At 47.2% G+C, this 13,504-nt stretch overlaps 1 protein-coding gene across 2 annotated transcripts in view; it reads left to right on the top strand.

The window, feature by feature from the left end:
- Positions 1-9,826, top strand: part of LOC146783280 (tRNA (32-2'-O)-methyltransferase regulator THADA-like) — a 233,738-nt gene extending 223,912 nt beyond the window's left edge. For both annotated transcript variants that reach the window (XM_085633313.1, XM_085633314.1), the window contains 2 exons: positions 2,773-2,978; positions 6,370-9,826. In XM_085633313.1, the coding sequence (XP_085489439.1) occupies positions 2,773-2,978; positions 6,370-6,599 (436 nt within the window). In that variant the 3' untranslated portion in view covers positions 6,600-9,826. The remainder of the gene's footprint in view (positions 1-2,772; positions 2,979-6,369) is intronic.
- The last annotated feature ends 3,678 nt before the right edge of the window (positions 9,827-13,504 follow it).

Below are 13,504 nucleotides of genomic sequence, written 5' to 3'. Positions count from 1 at the left end.
TCCTCACAGGATGGCCATGGGGATGTGGCCACCAACTGTACCAGCTTCAAAGGGGCAGCCCCTGTCACAGGCACTTGTAACTCACACCCAGGCCTGACGCTGTCTACGTAGCCAGAGTGGCACCACAGCTGGGGAGGAAAACCCTGTTACAGAACTTTTTTGTAGGGGAATTTCCTTATTTCCCTAGACACCTCTCCGGGGAGAGCTCATAATTCTGACCCAGGGGAGAAAGATTCTGACATCTTTGGTTCGAGCAGAGAGATGCACTGTGGGATTGTTCGGTGCCACATTCCCAGGAAGTGATGTAAGAGTGGGTAGATATGCCTGTAGGAAGTGTATTCCTAACGGCCAGGGAGTCTTCCCCCACTCACGAGCTAGGGGTAGGCATAAAAGAGGCACGGCTGGCTATATCCTTCAGAACACTGCTGGACCCGTGGAAGGACGGAATACCCGTTAAACCAAGGACCGGAACACAGACATTCTTCTGTTTTAATTGTGGAGGCAATCACCAAGAGCTGGATCTACTCTCACTTGAACCCAGGACTGAAGAGTGGAGCCCCAGGGCTTGTTGGCTCCAGGAACATAAAGGCTGCAAGAAGCCTGTAACAAAGAAGAGCCCAGCTGACCAGTTCCAACTTGATTTGCCAAGGTCCCTCCTGGAGGATTCTGAGATTGAGTCCTAACTCACCAGGTGGTGCCCAAAAGGTCCTGGACTCTTGGCTGGTGTTAGAGGGCACTCTCTCCTCCTCAGTGTTGCAGAAGGGGACACTTAGAAACATTTTCAGAACTGTTTTCTAAACAAAAAAAGAGTGTCTTCCACGAGACAGCCTCTGTGAGGGAGTGGTACATTAAAATAAAGTTGTGTTCTAAACTGTCGCAACATCCGGGGTATTCACGCAGAGGGTCAACTTGTGAAGAACATTGGGACATTCAGTCATTTCACGAGAGGCGGACTCTGAGCGCTGCAGAGGCATCCCTGGGCATCCAGCTGTGCAGGAAGGGTGATCTGAAACGCACCTTTATTCTCTGGGCTAGTTACCTCTCCAGCGTGAGAGCCCTGCCAAGACCTCTGCCCCGCTTGGACCGTTCCCAAGCGCGATGGTGGTTGTGAAAGGGTTTCCTGCCAAGTAACCTGCATTTGTAACATTGATCACTAGATGGCAGTACATTCCAACGAATAATGTCCATGTGTTCCCACTAGAACCCACGTGCGAGGCTTGTGAGTTCGGGCTGTCTCTTCTGCACACCTGATGTGGCTCTAGAAAGTACAATTGGGGATGCAAAGGTTTTCCCAGCTCACCTTTGGCAATTTTTTTTTACATTTTGCAATGTGTTCGCTCCTCCATGAAGATTGACGACTTCCGCTAAAAGTTGGTTTGCTGAAGAGAAGAGGGAGACGATGTGCGTAATTTCTTTGCAGTTTTATATAGCGCGAACTCAACCCGAAGGTATCAGAGCGCTTTACATGACCACCAGTTGCGTTACAGACGGACAGACACCTTTCTAGTCACGGGGAGATTAATTGAGTTGACCAGAATCACAGGATGTTTGACAGTTTGAGTCTCCCGCCAGACTCGAGCCTGAACCCCCAGCTGTAAGGTCGGCCGCTCTAGCTGTTAAGCCACATCCTCCCGGAACCCCAGACTTCGCCAGGTTCGAATCTTGGAGTCGCCTCAATATATATCGTGATTCTGGCAAATCGCTTAATCTCCCCGTGCCGAAAAATGCAAAACAGTGTCTCCTTGTGTAATGCAACTGGCGCTCATGTACCTTCGTGTCGAGTTTGCGATATTATAAAAATGAAAAAAAAATCTATCCAAAAATAATTTAGCGGGAGAATAGTCTGTGAAAAATGTTTTAATAATACAGTCTCCTGCTTGTTTTGGGGCTGCTCAAGGAGCAGTCTTCTGCAGGTGAACCTGGGTGACCTTGTACATTGCAGAGTTTCACAGCCGAGTCCAAATTCGAGAGCGAAACTTGAAACTGGTTTCAAACATCGCAGATCCTAATATTAATATGTTTGGAAAAGCAGTTCTTCTGAAGGGGGGTTAAGTTTTTAAGGTGGGAGGGGTTCATAGTTCACTATACTAATTCACCACTAATCCTTTATGGGTTCCACAGTAGCGTGCTACTCGCCAAAAAAGCGCTTCAACACCTCTTCAGGGGTAACAAGCGCTATATATATGTAAACCTATTTCCCTCTTCTATCCCTCCGCTATCCTTTCTCAATCCAAATAACTGACTAACCTATCCACCACTCAAATAACTTTCATATTTCATTATACTAATTCACCACTAATCCTTTATGGGTTCCAGAGTAGCGTGCTACTCGCTGGAAAAGCACCTCGACGCCTTGTCAGGGGTAGTAAGCGCTATATAACGGCAATTACAATACAATACAAAGTCTTCATATCCATTCAATTAGCAGCATTACTGTGGAGACAAGCCTCATACAGAGGCTGAGGTAAACATTCCTTTTCTGGCTCGCCCTAGAGTCCACTGGCACAGCAGCTAGTCGGTGCCAGTTGTAAGACTGGTCCTTGGCAGTACCCTACCTCCTTTCAGTACAGGCACCTTTCCTGGTGCCCCCAAAGCTGGTCCTGGGAGTAGGGTGTGCCTCTGGTCCACATGTCGGGCACTGGATAGGTGCTCCCCCCCAACCCCCACTGACCTAGACCTGCAGTGGCTCGTCGTAGGGCTTTGCTTAGCTGACTGCTGACCTACACCAGTGGCCCCGGCCTCTCGCTCACCCTATGCCCTTCTTCCTTCCAGGGCGGCCAGCCTCTACGAGCAGGACGAGCCCAACGTGTACTCTGAGCCATCGGCCTTCTCCCATCTGCTGCTCCCCTACCTCCTCCAGCTGATGGGGAAGATGGTGGCGTCCCCTATTCACTGCTGCCGTGTTGCATGCTGGGTGAGGGAGTCAGAGAGCCAGGTTCTCAGTGGCTTGGAGTTTTGCCAGCAATGGTGGAGCCAAGGTAAGGAGTCTGTCCGTCTGTTTGTTGGCTGTACAGGTTCATGGTTGACTTTTGTTTGATGGGAACGTATAAGTTCTGCAGTGTGTAGTTGAACGTGAAGAATAGAATTTGGTGGTTGAGAAATAAAAGGTGGCATGAGAGGTGTCAGAGCGAGGGGATAGTGGTGCTGGGCGCTAAGAGCCGCTGGTAGGGTGATGAGAAGTGAAAGTGTGAGATGAGAGCACGTGGTGTTAGCAGTAAAGATTTAAGCATGAGTTCAGTGTCGGCAGTGGGGACAGAATCGTGTAATGTCATGATTAGGACTGGGTGGAGGTCACACAGTTTTACTCCGCGGAACTCCGCGAAGTGCCAAAAAAACTCCACCGCGCTCTAGGGATTTCCGCCAGTGGCAGAGTCTGTTAAGTCGCACTACGTGCACTGATTGTTAGCACCAGGAGTATGTCCCGTACTGTAAAAGCAGCGCAAACTGCACTACGCATCGCACTATCAGGTGCTGCTGCTTTCTCCAGCTCGAGTTGACATTCTACTCAAGCGCTGGCTTCCTCAACACAAGCAGCAGATTTCTCAATGCAAGCGGTCGTGACCTGCCGTGACCAACTGCTAGGAGAAATCTCGCCGGGAAGAGGCCCAGCACGTGATTTTCTCTTGCAAGCGCTCGCCAACGCCGCTCGAGAGAAAAAACTCCACTCCGAATGGAGTTTTTCAGAACTCCGCGCTCTGTACTCCGGGAACTCCACCGGTGGAGCAGAGTTCTTCACCCACCCCTTGTCACGATGCAGTATTTTTTGGGTCTCGCCTGACCCAGTGCATGCGCTGGTCTGGCGAGACATTTTGTGAGGGTTCCAAAAAGTGCTACTAGGCCAGCCTAGACCTACAGTGCATGTGCGTCGCGCTTTACGGCGATTACTTTCACTTTCGCGGCCGCAGGGCCGCTTTGATGTTTGATGTTTGATCGTGATCACTTTCGCGGCCGAATGGCCGCTTTGATGTTCTCCGTGAGGCTTCAATAGATTGCAGCAGTTAAAACAAGCATTGGCATAGCCAATAGGTCTCGCTTTTGGGACCTTATAAGTGTTTAGTTATGCAACTGTTGCATGGCTAAACACTTATAAGGTCCCAAAGGCGAGACCTATTGGCTGTGCCAATGCTTGTTTTAATTGGCAGATAGAAGTGTAGTGCGAGATGTGCCACTGCCCAGAGTTGGAAGCCCTTTACGATTCACACATGGGAAGTGCGGAGAAGGGTCGCTGTTGGGGATAGAACTGTTGCTTGGAACTGTCACTTTTCAGGGTTGGAGGATATAACTATTTATTTATTTATTTAAAATCATTTATATAGCACATGTTCGCATCAAGGCTATCTTGGCGCTAGTAATGTTTGGGCTGAGAATCACACCAGGTGATCGATACTGACCACCGTTGCAGCAAACAGCCAAGTGCCCAAAGAAATCATGAACTTTAGCAGATCAGCTTCCTTCCTAAGCGATGAAGTCGTTTCCATAGTGTGGCTGCCAGGACCGAGGAGGCTCTGTCCCGGAGTGGACAGCGTTAGACTGAGGGAGTATCCAGTAGGCATGTCCACTAGATCCCAGAACGCTCCTCAGTTTATAGAACGAGAAACATCCACCCAGAGGACTCACCTTGTGTCCTTAGACTGGTCTGTGAACGAGACACAGCTGTCTAAATGTTACTGTCTGGGCGACGGGTAAGCAGTGTCGCTTAGCCAGGCCTGCGGATAGATCCATGCTACCTGATGATACGAGTCGGTCTGACTGCAGCATTCTGAACCATTTGCAGTTTAATCATAGTTTTTTACAGCAGGCATGAATAGACGGCGGTGCAGTAGTCCATTTTGGCAGAGATAAAAGCATTCAGTATTTTGTTTTAAAAAAAAATAGAATAAATAGATAAATAATTGTCTTCAGGACCTTCAAGTGGAAGACGCAGATTTTTACCCCTACCTGAATTGCGTCTTCCATCTGGAGATTTTGAGTCTAACACGCGAGTTGGCACGGGGACAGTGCAGCAGACCTCAGGGGTGGAAGTGTTTGGATGGGAGGGAGCTGGAAATCCTAGTGGGATGAGAGGAGCCAGTGCCCAGAGGATACAATGTGTGGATGTTAGCGGAAAGGCATGGGAGATGATGCTGTTTCGGGGCTGGAGGACACAATTGTACATCTAGGGAGACCAGTGCTGCAGAGCTGCTGCTAGAAGTGGGAGCCAATGGTGGGCAGTGTTGCACACTAGGCTTGGATGAGAGGGATCAGTGTGGGGGAGGATTGAGAACCAGAAGGGCTGGACGAGAAGAATTTGTGTAGGAGGTTAGGGAATACAATGTGTGATGAGGGAGCAGTTTTGGGGGGCTGGCATGTAGACATGTGGAAGGTGTGGCACAGAAGTGCATAAAAAGTGGGGTCAGTATTCAGGGAGTGGGGGAGGGAGTCAGAGAGCCAGATTCTCAGTGGCTTGTAGTTTTGGCACCAATGGTGGAGCCAAGGTAAGGAGTCTGTAGGTCTATTCATAGGCTGTGCTGGTTCATGATGGGTTTTTGTTTTTTGATTGAAGAAAGGGGCAGGTCATGTAGCTGGGTGAGAAGAATAGAATTTGGTGGTTCAGAAATAAAAGGCGGAATAAGGGGTCTCAGTGCAAGTGGATCGGGCGTGGGGCAATAAGGGCCACTGTTTGGGTGATGAGAAGTAAAAGTGTGTGGTGCTGGCCGACAGAATTGTAGGATGAGAGTGTTACATTTTAGGGGATATAAATGTGGGACAATAGGATCAGTATTTCATGAGTCGAGGGGCCAATGTTGAATGTTTGGGGGTGAAAATGTTAAAAGTGATGGTTTTTGGGCCAGGGGATTGAATGGTCAGACAATAGCGTCAGTAGATGCAATGTTGAAAAGAGACATAAGTATATGGTATGAGAAAGCAGATGACAAGATGGGAGGCAGGGTTGGTAAAGTTAGTTGTATAATAGGACGGGAAGTGTCGGAAGTGCACCAGATGCTGTCAGGGTGAGCGGAAGGATGGCTGTTCGCTTTAGTGAATGATTTGTGGCAACAGAGGTCAGTACCACGCTGTGGAGCACAGCAGAGCAGAGAACAATGCTTAATGCATGGCTTTGGGAGATACTAGTTTGGAAAGAATGGTCAGTAACATCACACGCCCAGCACAGCTCGGACAGAAAGATATTGGCAGCGTGGAAGGAATAGAAGTGCGTGGTGTGGAATGGGATTCGCCATGATGGGACAAGTGGTTGGTGGTTTGGTGTGTGCGGTTAGAGGTGTTTCAGTACAGCTTGAAGCTGAGATCACAAACTCTTGTATCACGTGACTGCGTAATAGCCACCGTGACGTTTCGGGCCTGACACCAGCCTTTATTTTATTTTCACAGATGCTGCTGTTGGTCCATGCTTTATTAAGGTGCTGGGCTGCCCAAAGGTACACACCGCCCTGGCGGTGCTGCTGACAAAGGCTGAGCTCCTGGTACATGCACTGGCAGCACTTAATGATGCCAAGGCCATGAGCAGTGCCTACACTTCTCAGGAGATCGCACAGAAGTTGGACACAGTGCAGGGGCTCCTGATGCAGAATGGAATGACTTCACGTCACAAGGGTAATTGAATGGACAGACCTGCTCATCTGCTGGCCACGGCTCCCAAGGATATATGATTCACAGCCAAGAGATGTTCATATAGTGATCAAGCTTCAAGTTAAAATGTCTTCAACATGTGGTGAAACAGATAAGAAGGAAATGTTGGGGGCTCAGCTAAGTGACATTGAAGGAAGCTTCAGGACCATAGAGAGGCAGCACCAAGGGGAATGTTGGAGCCATGGATCTCCAAGATAAGAAGAAAGCACCAACATGGGAACTTTGGGGGCAGGTCCAAGTGCTCTGGAATGCACTAGCAAGACCTCAGGAAAGTGCTAACAGGGAACATTTGAGCCACGGTTAAATGCCACTAAAGGGAACTTTAGGACCATAGAAAGCACGAGCAAAGGACACACTGGACCATGGCCACAAGCCATCAGGGGGAAGTTGGAGGGAAAGACCATTGCCAACAAAGAAAACATTTCTGACATAGCTATTATGGAACTTTTGGATTGCTTCCTAGAGCCATGGAGATGAACCTTTGGGCCTTGCCTAGGCACCATTGAAAGGAACAAAAACCTGTACCATGGTGGCAGCATAGAGAAGCTCCATTGAAAAGTACATTTAGATCCACAGGCATTGAATGAACCTGAAGATCATTAAATAGGCTCAAGGAAGTCCACATCAGAGCCTTATCCAAGCACCATCGAATACAGGAGCGGCTCAGAAGAATAGACTATGGCTATCAGTGCAATGTATTTATAGATTGGTCATATAGCAATATAATCACATGGACAGAATCACTGCATCAAATATAGTATGCGGAAGGGATTCACATTTAATATTTGAACTCTAAATCTTCTATTTTTGCAACATTGAACGTGGGCAGTGTATGTATGTATGTATGTCTTGTAAAGCGCACTGCTGCCCTGAGGCGTCGTGGCGCTGTAGACCGCTGGGGAACCCGTCCTGGCTATCCCTGTGAGATGGTCCCTCCTGGGTATCTCCAAGGTGAAGAGGATGCTGATAGGATTAAAGAATACGTTTTTAGATTGTTTTGAACTGGTACTGTGGGTTTGGGGCAGGGTAATCCAGTCCCAGGATGCAATCACTGTGAGGCTTAGGCAGTGTATGGGTGTTGCTAGTAGTATTGAGGCTGTAGCAATTGCAGCAGAGTTGGATTGAGTCATTGGCTGTTTTTGTGGCTCCCTTGGTGAATCATGTCTGTGACCAAATGCCATTGAGTCCTAGAACTGGGTCAAGCACCATTGAAGAAAATGCTGGAATCAAGTGTCATTGACCGGAATGAAAGGGCAAGATGCGCAAAGACTGTTTGAATGTTCCCACAGGCCTGTGTGCGGTGTGGTACAATCGTGTTGTGTAGATTGAACCCCTTCTGCTTAGGTTTGACTATTTAGCGGCCATGCAGCACCACTGTAAGTGGTGCTAAAATGCACCGACATAAGGCCTATAACCAAGTATCATCGAAGTGGACTTTATAGCCTAGAACAAGCGTCATTAAAGTGAACAGAAGGGCCATCATCAAAGAAAACATCTGGACAAGACCAAGCTTTATCAAAAAGAGGAGCATAATCTAATAGTGGGCTTAGACAAAGATTCATCGACAGGAACATCATGGTCACAAGCATCGTCGGGGGAAACATTAGCGCCATGGCCAGGTATCATCGAATTGGAACAGCAGGGCCACACCCCAACATTGTAGAAGGAAAGCATATGCGCCATGGCCTAGCAGCATCGAATGGCAACAGCAGAGCCACACCCTAGCATTGTCGACGGAAAGCATCAACGCCATGGCCAGGCAGCATCGAATGACAACAGCAGATTCACACCCTAGCATTGTCAACGGAAAGCATCAGTACCATGGCCAGGTATTATCGATGGAGAACAGCAGGGCCACACCCGAGCATTGTCGCAGGAAAGCATCAGCGCCATGGCCAGGCATCATCGAATTGGAACAGCAGGGCCACACCAGAGCATTGTCGAAGGAAAGCATCAGCGCCATGGCCAGATATCATCGAAGGGGAACAGCAGGGCCACACCAGAGCAATGTCGAAGGAAAGCATCTGCGCCATGGCCAGATATCATCGAAGGGGAACGGCAGGGCCACACCCGAGCATTGTCGCAGGAAAGCATCAGCGCCATGGCCAGGCATCATCGAGTTGGAACAGCAGGGCCAGACATGAACATTGTCGAAAGAAAGCATCAGCGCCATGGCCAGGCATCATCGAATTGGAACAGCAGTGCCAGACATGAACATTGTCGATGGAAAGCATCAGCGCCATGGCCAGGTATCATCGAATTGGAACAGCAGGGCCAGACATGAACATTGTCGAAGGAAAGCATCAGCGCCATGGCCAGGTATCATCGAATTGGAACAGCAGGGCCAGACATGAACATTGTCGAAGGAAAGCATCAGCGCCATGGCCAGGTATAATCGAAGAGGAACAGCAGGGCCAGACATGAACATTGTCGAAGGAAAGCATTAGCGCCATGGCCAGGCATCATCGAATTGGAACAGCAGGGCCACACCCGAGCATTGTCGAGGGAAAGCATCAGCGCCATGGGCAGGTATCATCGAAGGCGAACAGCAGGGCCATGAGAACAGCAGGTCCATGTCCAGGATCTTTGCGGGGAAAATCGAGTGCCATGACCAAGCATCATCACATTTATACCAGCGCCACTGTAATGTTGTCAGTGCTGAGATTCAGCAATGTAAGGATAGCGCCAATTGTTCGCACCCCACATTCTATGTCGATCTGTCTGACTCCCGGTACAATAGCATTAAGATAATGAACCTGCAGTGATTTGTGGGCTCCAGGTTTAGATCCGGACAATGGTGACCCAGAATTTCATCCTCCAGAAGTCATTAAAATGGGGAGCTTTGAGTTGGCTAACGATACGACCTTTTCAGCACAGCGCTTCATGACTGGTTCCAAGCACTGCATAAAAAAAGAGTTATAGGCACGGTGGTAATGGATCCAGTTGTGTTTCCCAGATGAAAAGTCAGCCTTAAAAGCCATCGCTCTTAAAACTAGTATGTTTTTTATTACACTAGCGTCGATATTTGTAACCAACTTACAGGTCACAGCAGTCGCTTTCAATAAATGAGAGAAGGATCTACAAAAGAATCTAATATAGCAACCAAACATTTCCATCAACCTTAAAAATATATAATTGTTTCAAGATGACATACATTTTTTTAAACTTTCGTTTCGCTAATAAATATGAGACGGTTTAAGATTTGTCTGACAATCTGTATAACATTGTCATCCTCTGAAGACTCAGCTTCATCTTGTAACCAGACCCTTTTATCCGTGATGTGTCGGCGCCAGTGAGTGAAGCTGTTTCAAGTTGCCAGTGTATTGGTGATGGCTAGTGGTCTGCTGGCCCCTCTCGCCCGTTCTCCCTCAGGCGGGTTAATCCCAGGAATTGCTGCTGTCATACCAGATCAGGCTCCCAGCCAACAACGTGCAGGTCTTCCCTTTGTAAGCATGTGCCAAGGCTAAGCTGGGTTCAAGGGGGGGCAGCTGACACAATCCTTTTTTCCCATGTGGCTTTTCACGGTCAACAAAGTTTTGCGCTGACACGAGGAATACCACAGAGGTTGGCGCGATGAGGACGAATGGTGCTCTCCGGAGTAGGGTTCCTCAATGACGCTGTTTCACAGGAACTGGAAGAACTTTTTCAGTCTTTGTCTTTCCTCTCAAAAATTGCTTTCAGACCTGTTAGTCACATTCATTCAAATGCACCAAATGAAAGACTGCAGCTCCCAGAATGCACTGATTTGTTAGATGAGCGTGCAGGTTGGGGCAGACAAGGTTTGCCCGATGACAGGTAGCCATCTATTCACCCTTCTCTGGAGAGGTACAGGTTGGAATGTAGGCTTGAGGCCGAGAGCATCTCACTAATGTAGGACGTCTGATGGATGTAGTGAACAGGTTTTGGTGATGGAAAGACCTCTGCACCCCTAACAAATTTAATCTGTGAGTTAGAAGTATAGAACACCTTCTACATGTCCAGCCTAGAGTTTCTTTTAAACCAAACACCGGTCTTATGTTTGCATTTACTTGCATATTTGGATTTTATTTTGTTATTTTATTGGCTTGCCCTTTTACGTCCTGTGATGTGTATTTATCCATTTTTGGTAGAGTATCATTTGCAGCAGTGTCCAGAGTATGACCTGCAGGGCCAGTACCATGCCATATTCTTAGGATATCCACATAAGATACGTTTGCATACAATGTGCCACACTCTAAGGATATCCAATAAGGATATCCAAATCGATACATTTGCATACAATGTGCCACATTCTTAGGATATCCACATCAGATACATTTGCATACAATGTGCCATACTCTAAGGACATCCACTAAGGATATCCACATAAGATACATTTGAATACAATGTGCCATACTCTAAGAATATCCACATAAGATACGTTTGCATACAATGTGCCACACTCTAAGGACATCCACTAAGGATATCCACATAAGATACATTTGCATACAATGTGCCACATTCTTAGGATATCCACATAAGATACATTTGCATACAATGTGCCATACTCTAAGGATATCCACATAAGATACGTTTGCATACAATGTGCCACATTCTAAGTATACAAAATTCAAGTATATCGGAAAAATACCTAACCTATGGGGGAACTAGGATTCAACGAAAGTTCATTGTGATCACCGTACTAGAAAAAAAGACTCTTTTTCTAGAGACCCCTCACCCACCAGGGTTTCCCCTAGGTGGCATGTTTTATCATTTGGGTTCCTTTCAATACTCTACGGATTGAGGCGTGCTGCAACTTGCGAACTACGTAGGAGCGCTTAGTTATGGACTATGTGAGGTGCAGTGATGTGGAGTGGAAGGAAAATAAATCTTAAATATTCCGAACTAGTGAGCTGCTATTTTATTCCCACCCCTAGCTGGTATGGTTAAAATCAGGGGTTCATACCTGGGAGAAACCTTACCTTAATGAGTTTGGTTCCCCTAGTATTGCGTCTGTGTCAACATGTTTCGAGCTGTCCCCTACAAGCTCTTCATCAGGACTACACGGGGTCCAGTAATACCTTCATGAAAGCACGCCTCTCGGTTTGTTACCTACTTCTGTCCCTGGAGACCCAATATGCGGTCTCCAGGGACAGAAGTAGGTAACAAACCGAGAGGCGTGCTTTGATGGAGTGACTACAAGCCGCACTACGCCTGTTGTTGACCTTGAGGCAATAGTATTGCCTAACTAGATATATGGAGTATCATTAAGTAACTGTATGTATTTTGTGTATACACATTAGGTGTGCACTTCACTGTATCCTCATTATAGGATTTATTAGGAGTGGTATGCACGGGGCTGGACCCCGTGTAGTCCTGATGAAGAGCTTGTAGGGGACAGCTTGAAACTGGTTGACACAGACCCAATACTAGGGGAACCAAACTCATTATGGGCAGGTTTCTCCCAGGTATGAACCCCTGATTTTAACCATACCAGCTAGGGGCGGTAATAAAATAGTAGCTCACTAGTTAGGTATATTTAAGATTTATTTTCCTTCCACTCCACATCACTGCACCTCACATAGTCCATTACTAAGTGCTCCTACGTAGTTCGCAAGTTGCAGCACACCTCAATCCGTAGAGGATTGAGAGGAACCCCAACGATGAAGCATGCCACCTAGGGGAAACCCTGGTGGGTCAGGGGTCTCTAGAAAAAGAGTCTTTTTTCTAGTAAGCGGATCACAATGAACTTTCGCTGAATCCTAGTTCCCCCATAGGTTGTTTTTCCCCCCGAAAACTCGAATTTTGTGTAACTATATGCAGTAAGGAGGGCAAACCTAGCCTTAAACTCTACCTCCCCCGGTTTTTTGGTTACATTCTAAGTATATCCACATCAGATACATTTGCATACAATGTGCCACACTGTAAGGACATCCACATAAGATACATTTGCATACAATGTCTCACACTGTAAGGACATCCACATAAGATACATTTGCATACAATGTCTCACACTGTAAGGACATCCACATAAGATACATTTGCATACAATGTGCCACACTGTAAGGACATCCACATAAGATACATTTGCATACAATGTCTCACACTGTAAGGACATCCACATAAGATACATTTGCATACAATGTCTCACACTGTAAGGACATCCACATAAGATACATTTGCATACAATGTGCCACACTGTAAGGACATCCACATAAGATACATTTGCATACAATAGATATAATGGATCGTGTTTACATTATCAGTGGTCCTCTTGAAAATCTGCTGTGGATCAAGCCCTCCCTGACCAAGGTTTGACACCCTTGCTTTACAACAAATAATAAACAGCTGGGTAGGGCGTTATGTGCTTATTTGCCTGGCTCAGGTTTGATAAACAGTCCCGAATACTGGGAAATACGTGTTCACAGATGCTCCTGATCCCCACAGTGGTCTAGAGTGCCAGTGCTGAGCTGCAGAGTTCAGGTAGTGTTGAAATGCAATTTCCTCGCTTACTCCTGCTTCTGCTGTAGTGTGCTGCCTTCGGTGGACTGGACCAATGCAAAGCCCTTTACTGTTTGTCTCTGGTACCACTGAGCATCAGCTGTTCAATCCTTATCATCATGATCCAATCAAACCCGACTGTGTCTGTGCTCGAGCACCTTAGAACTGGGGATCTCACTGAATATAAGGGGGGAATCCAGTAATGGTGGGGGAGGATCGACAGGCCATCAGAAATCTGCCTTCTGAGCGTGAAATTCCAGGGTTCAAGAGGTGGGGAGAGTTGTATGTCTTCCCTTGTTGCTAATTTAATTGTGGTCAAATTGAGGATGATGGAAGCCTTACTACAATATAGTGTCTCTTCTCAATTCACTTCAAAGCCCTGCCCAGTGCTGCAGCTCCCATCTTTCTTGAAAGGAGT

This window comes from Triturus cristatus, chromosome 11 (assembly GCF_964204655.1).
Source record: "Triturus cristatus chromosome 11, aTriCri1.1, whole genome shotgun sequence".
Taxonomy (NCBI): Eukaryota; Metazoa; Chordata; class Amphibia; order Caudata; family Salamandridae; genus Triturus; species Triturus cristatus.
This window is presented reverse-complemented; position numbering and strand designations above follow the sequence as displayed.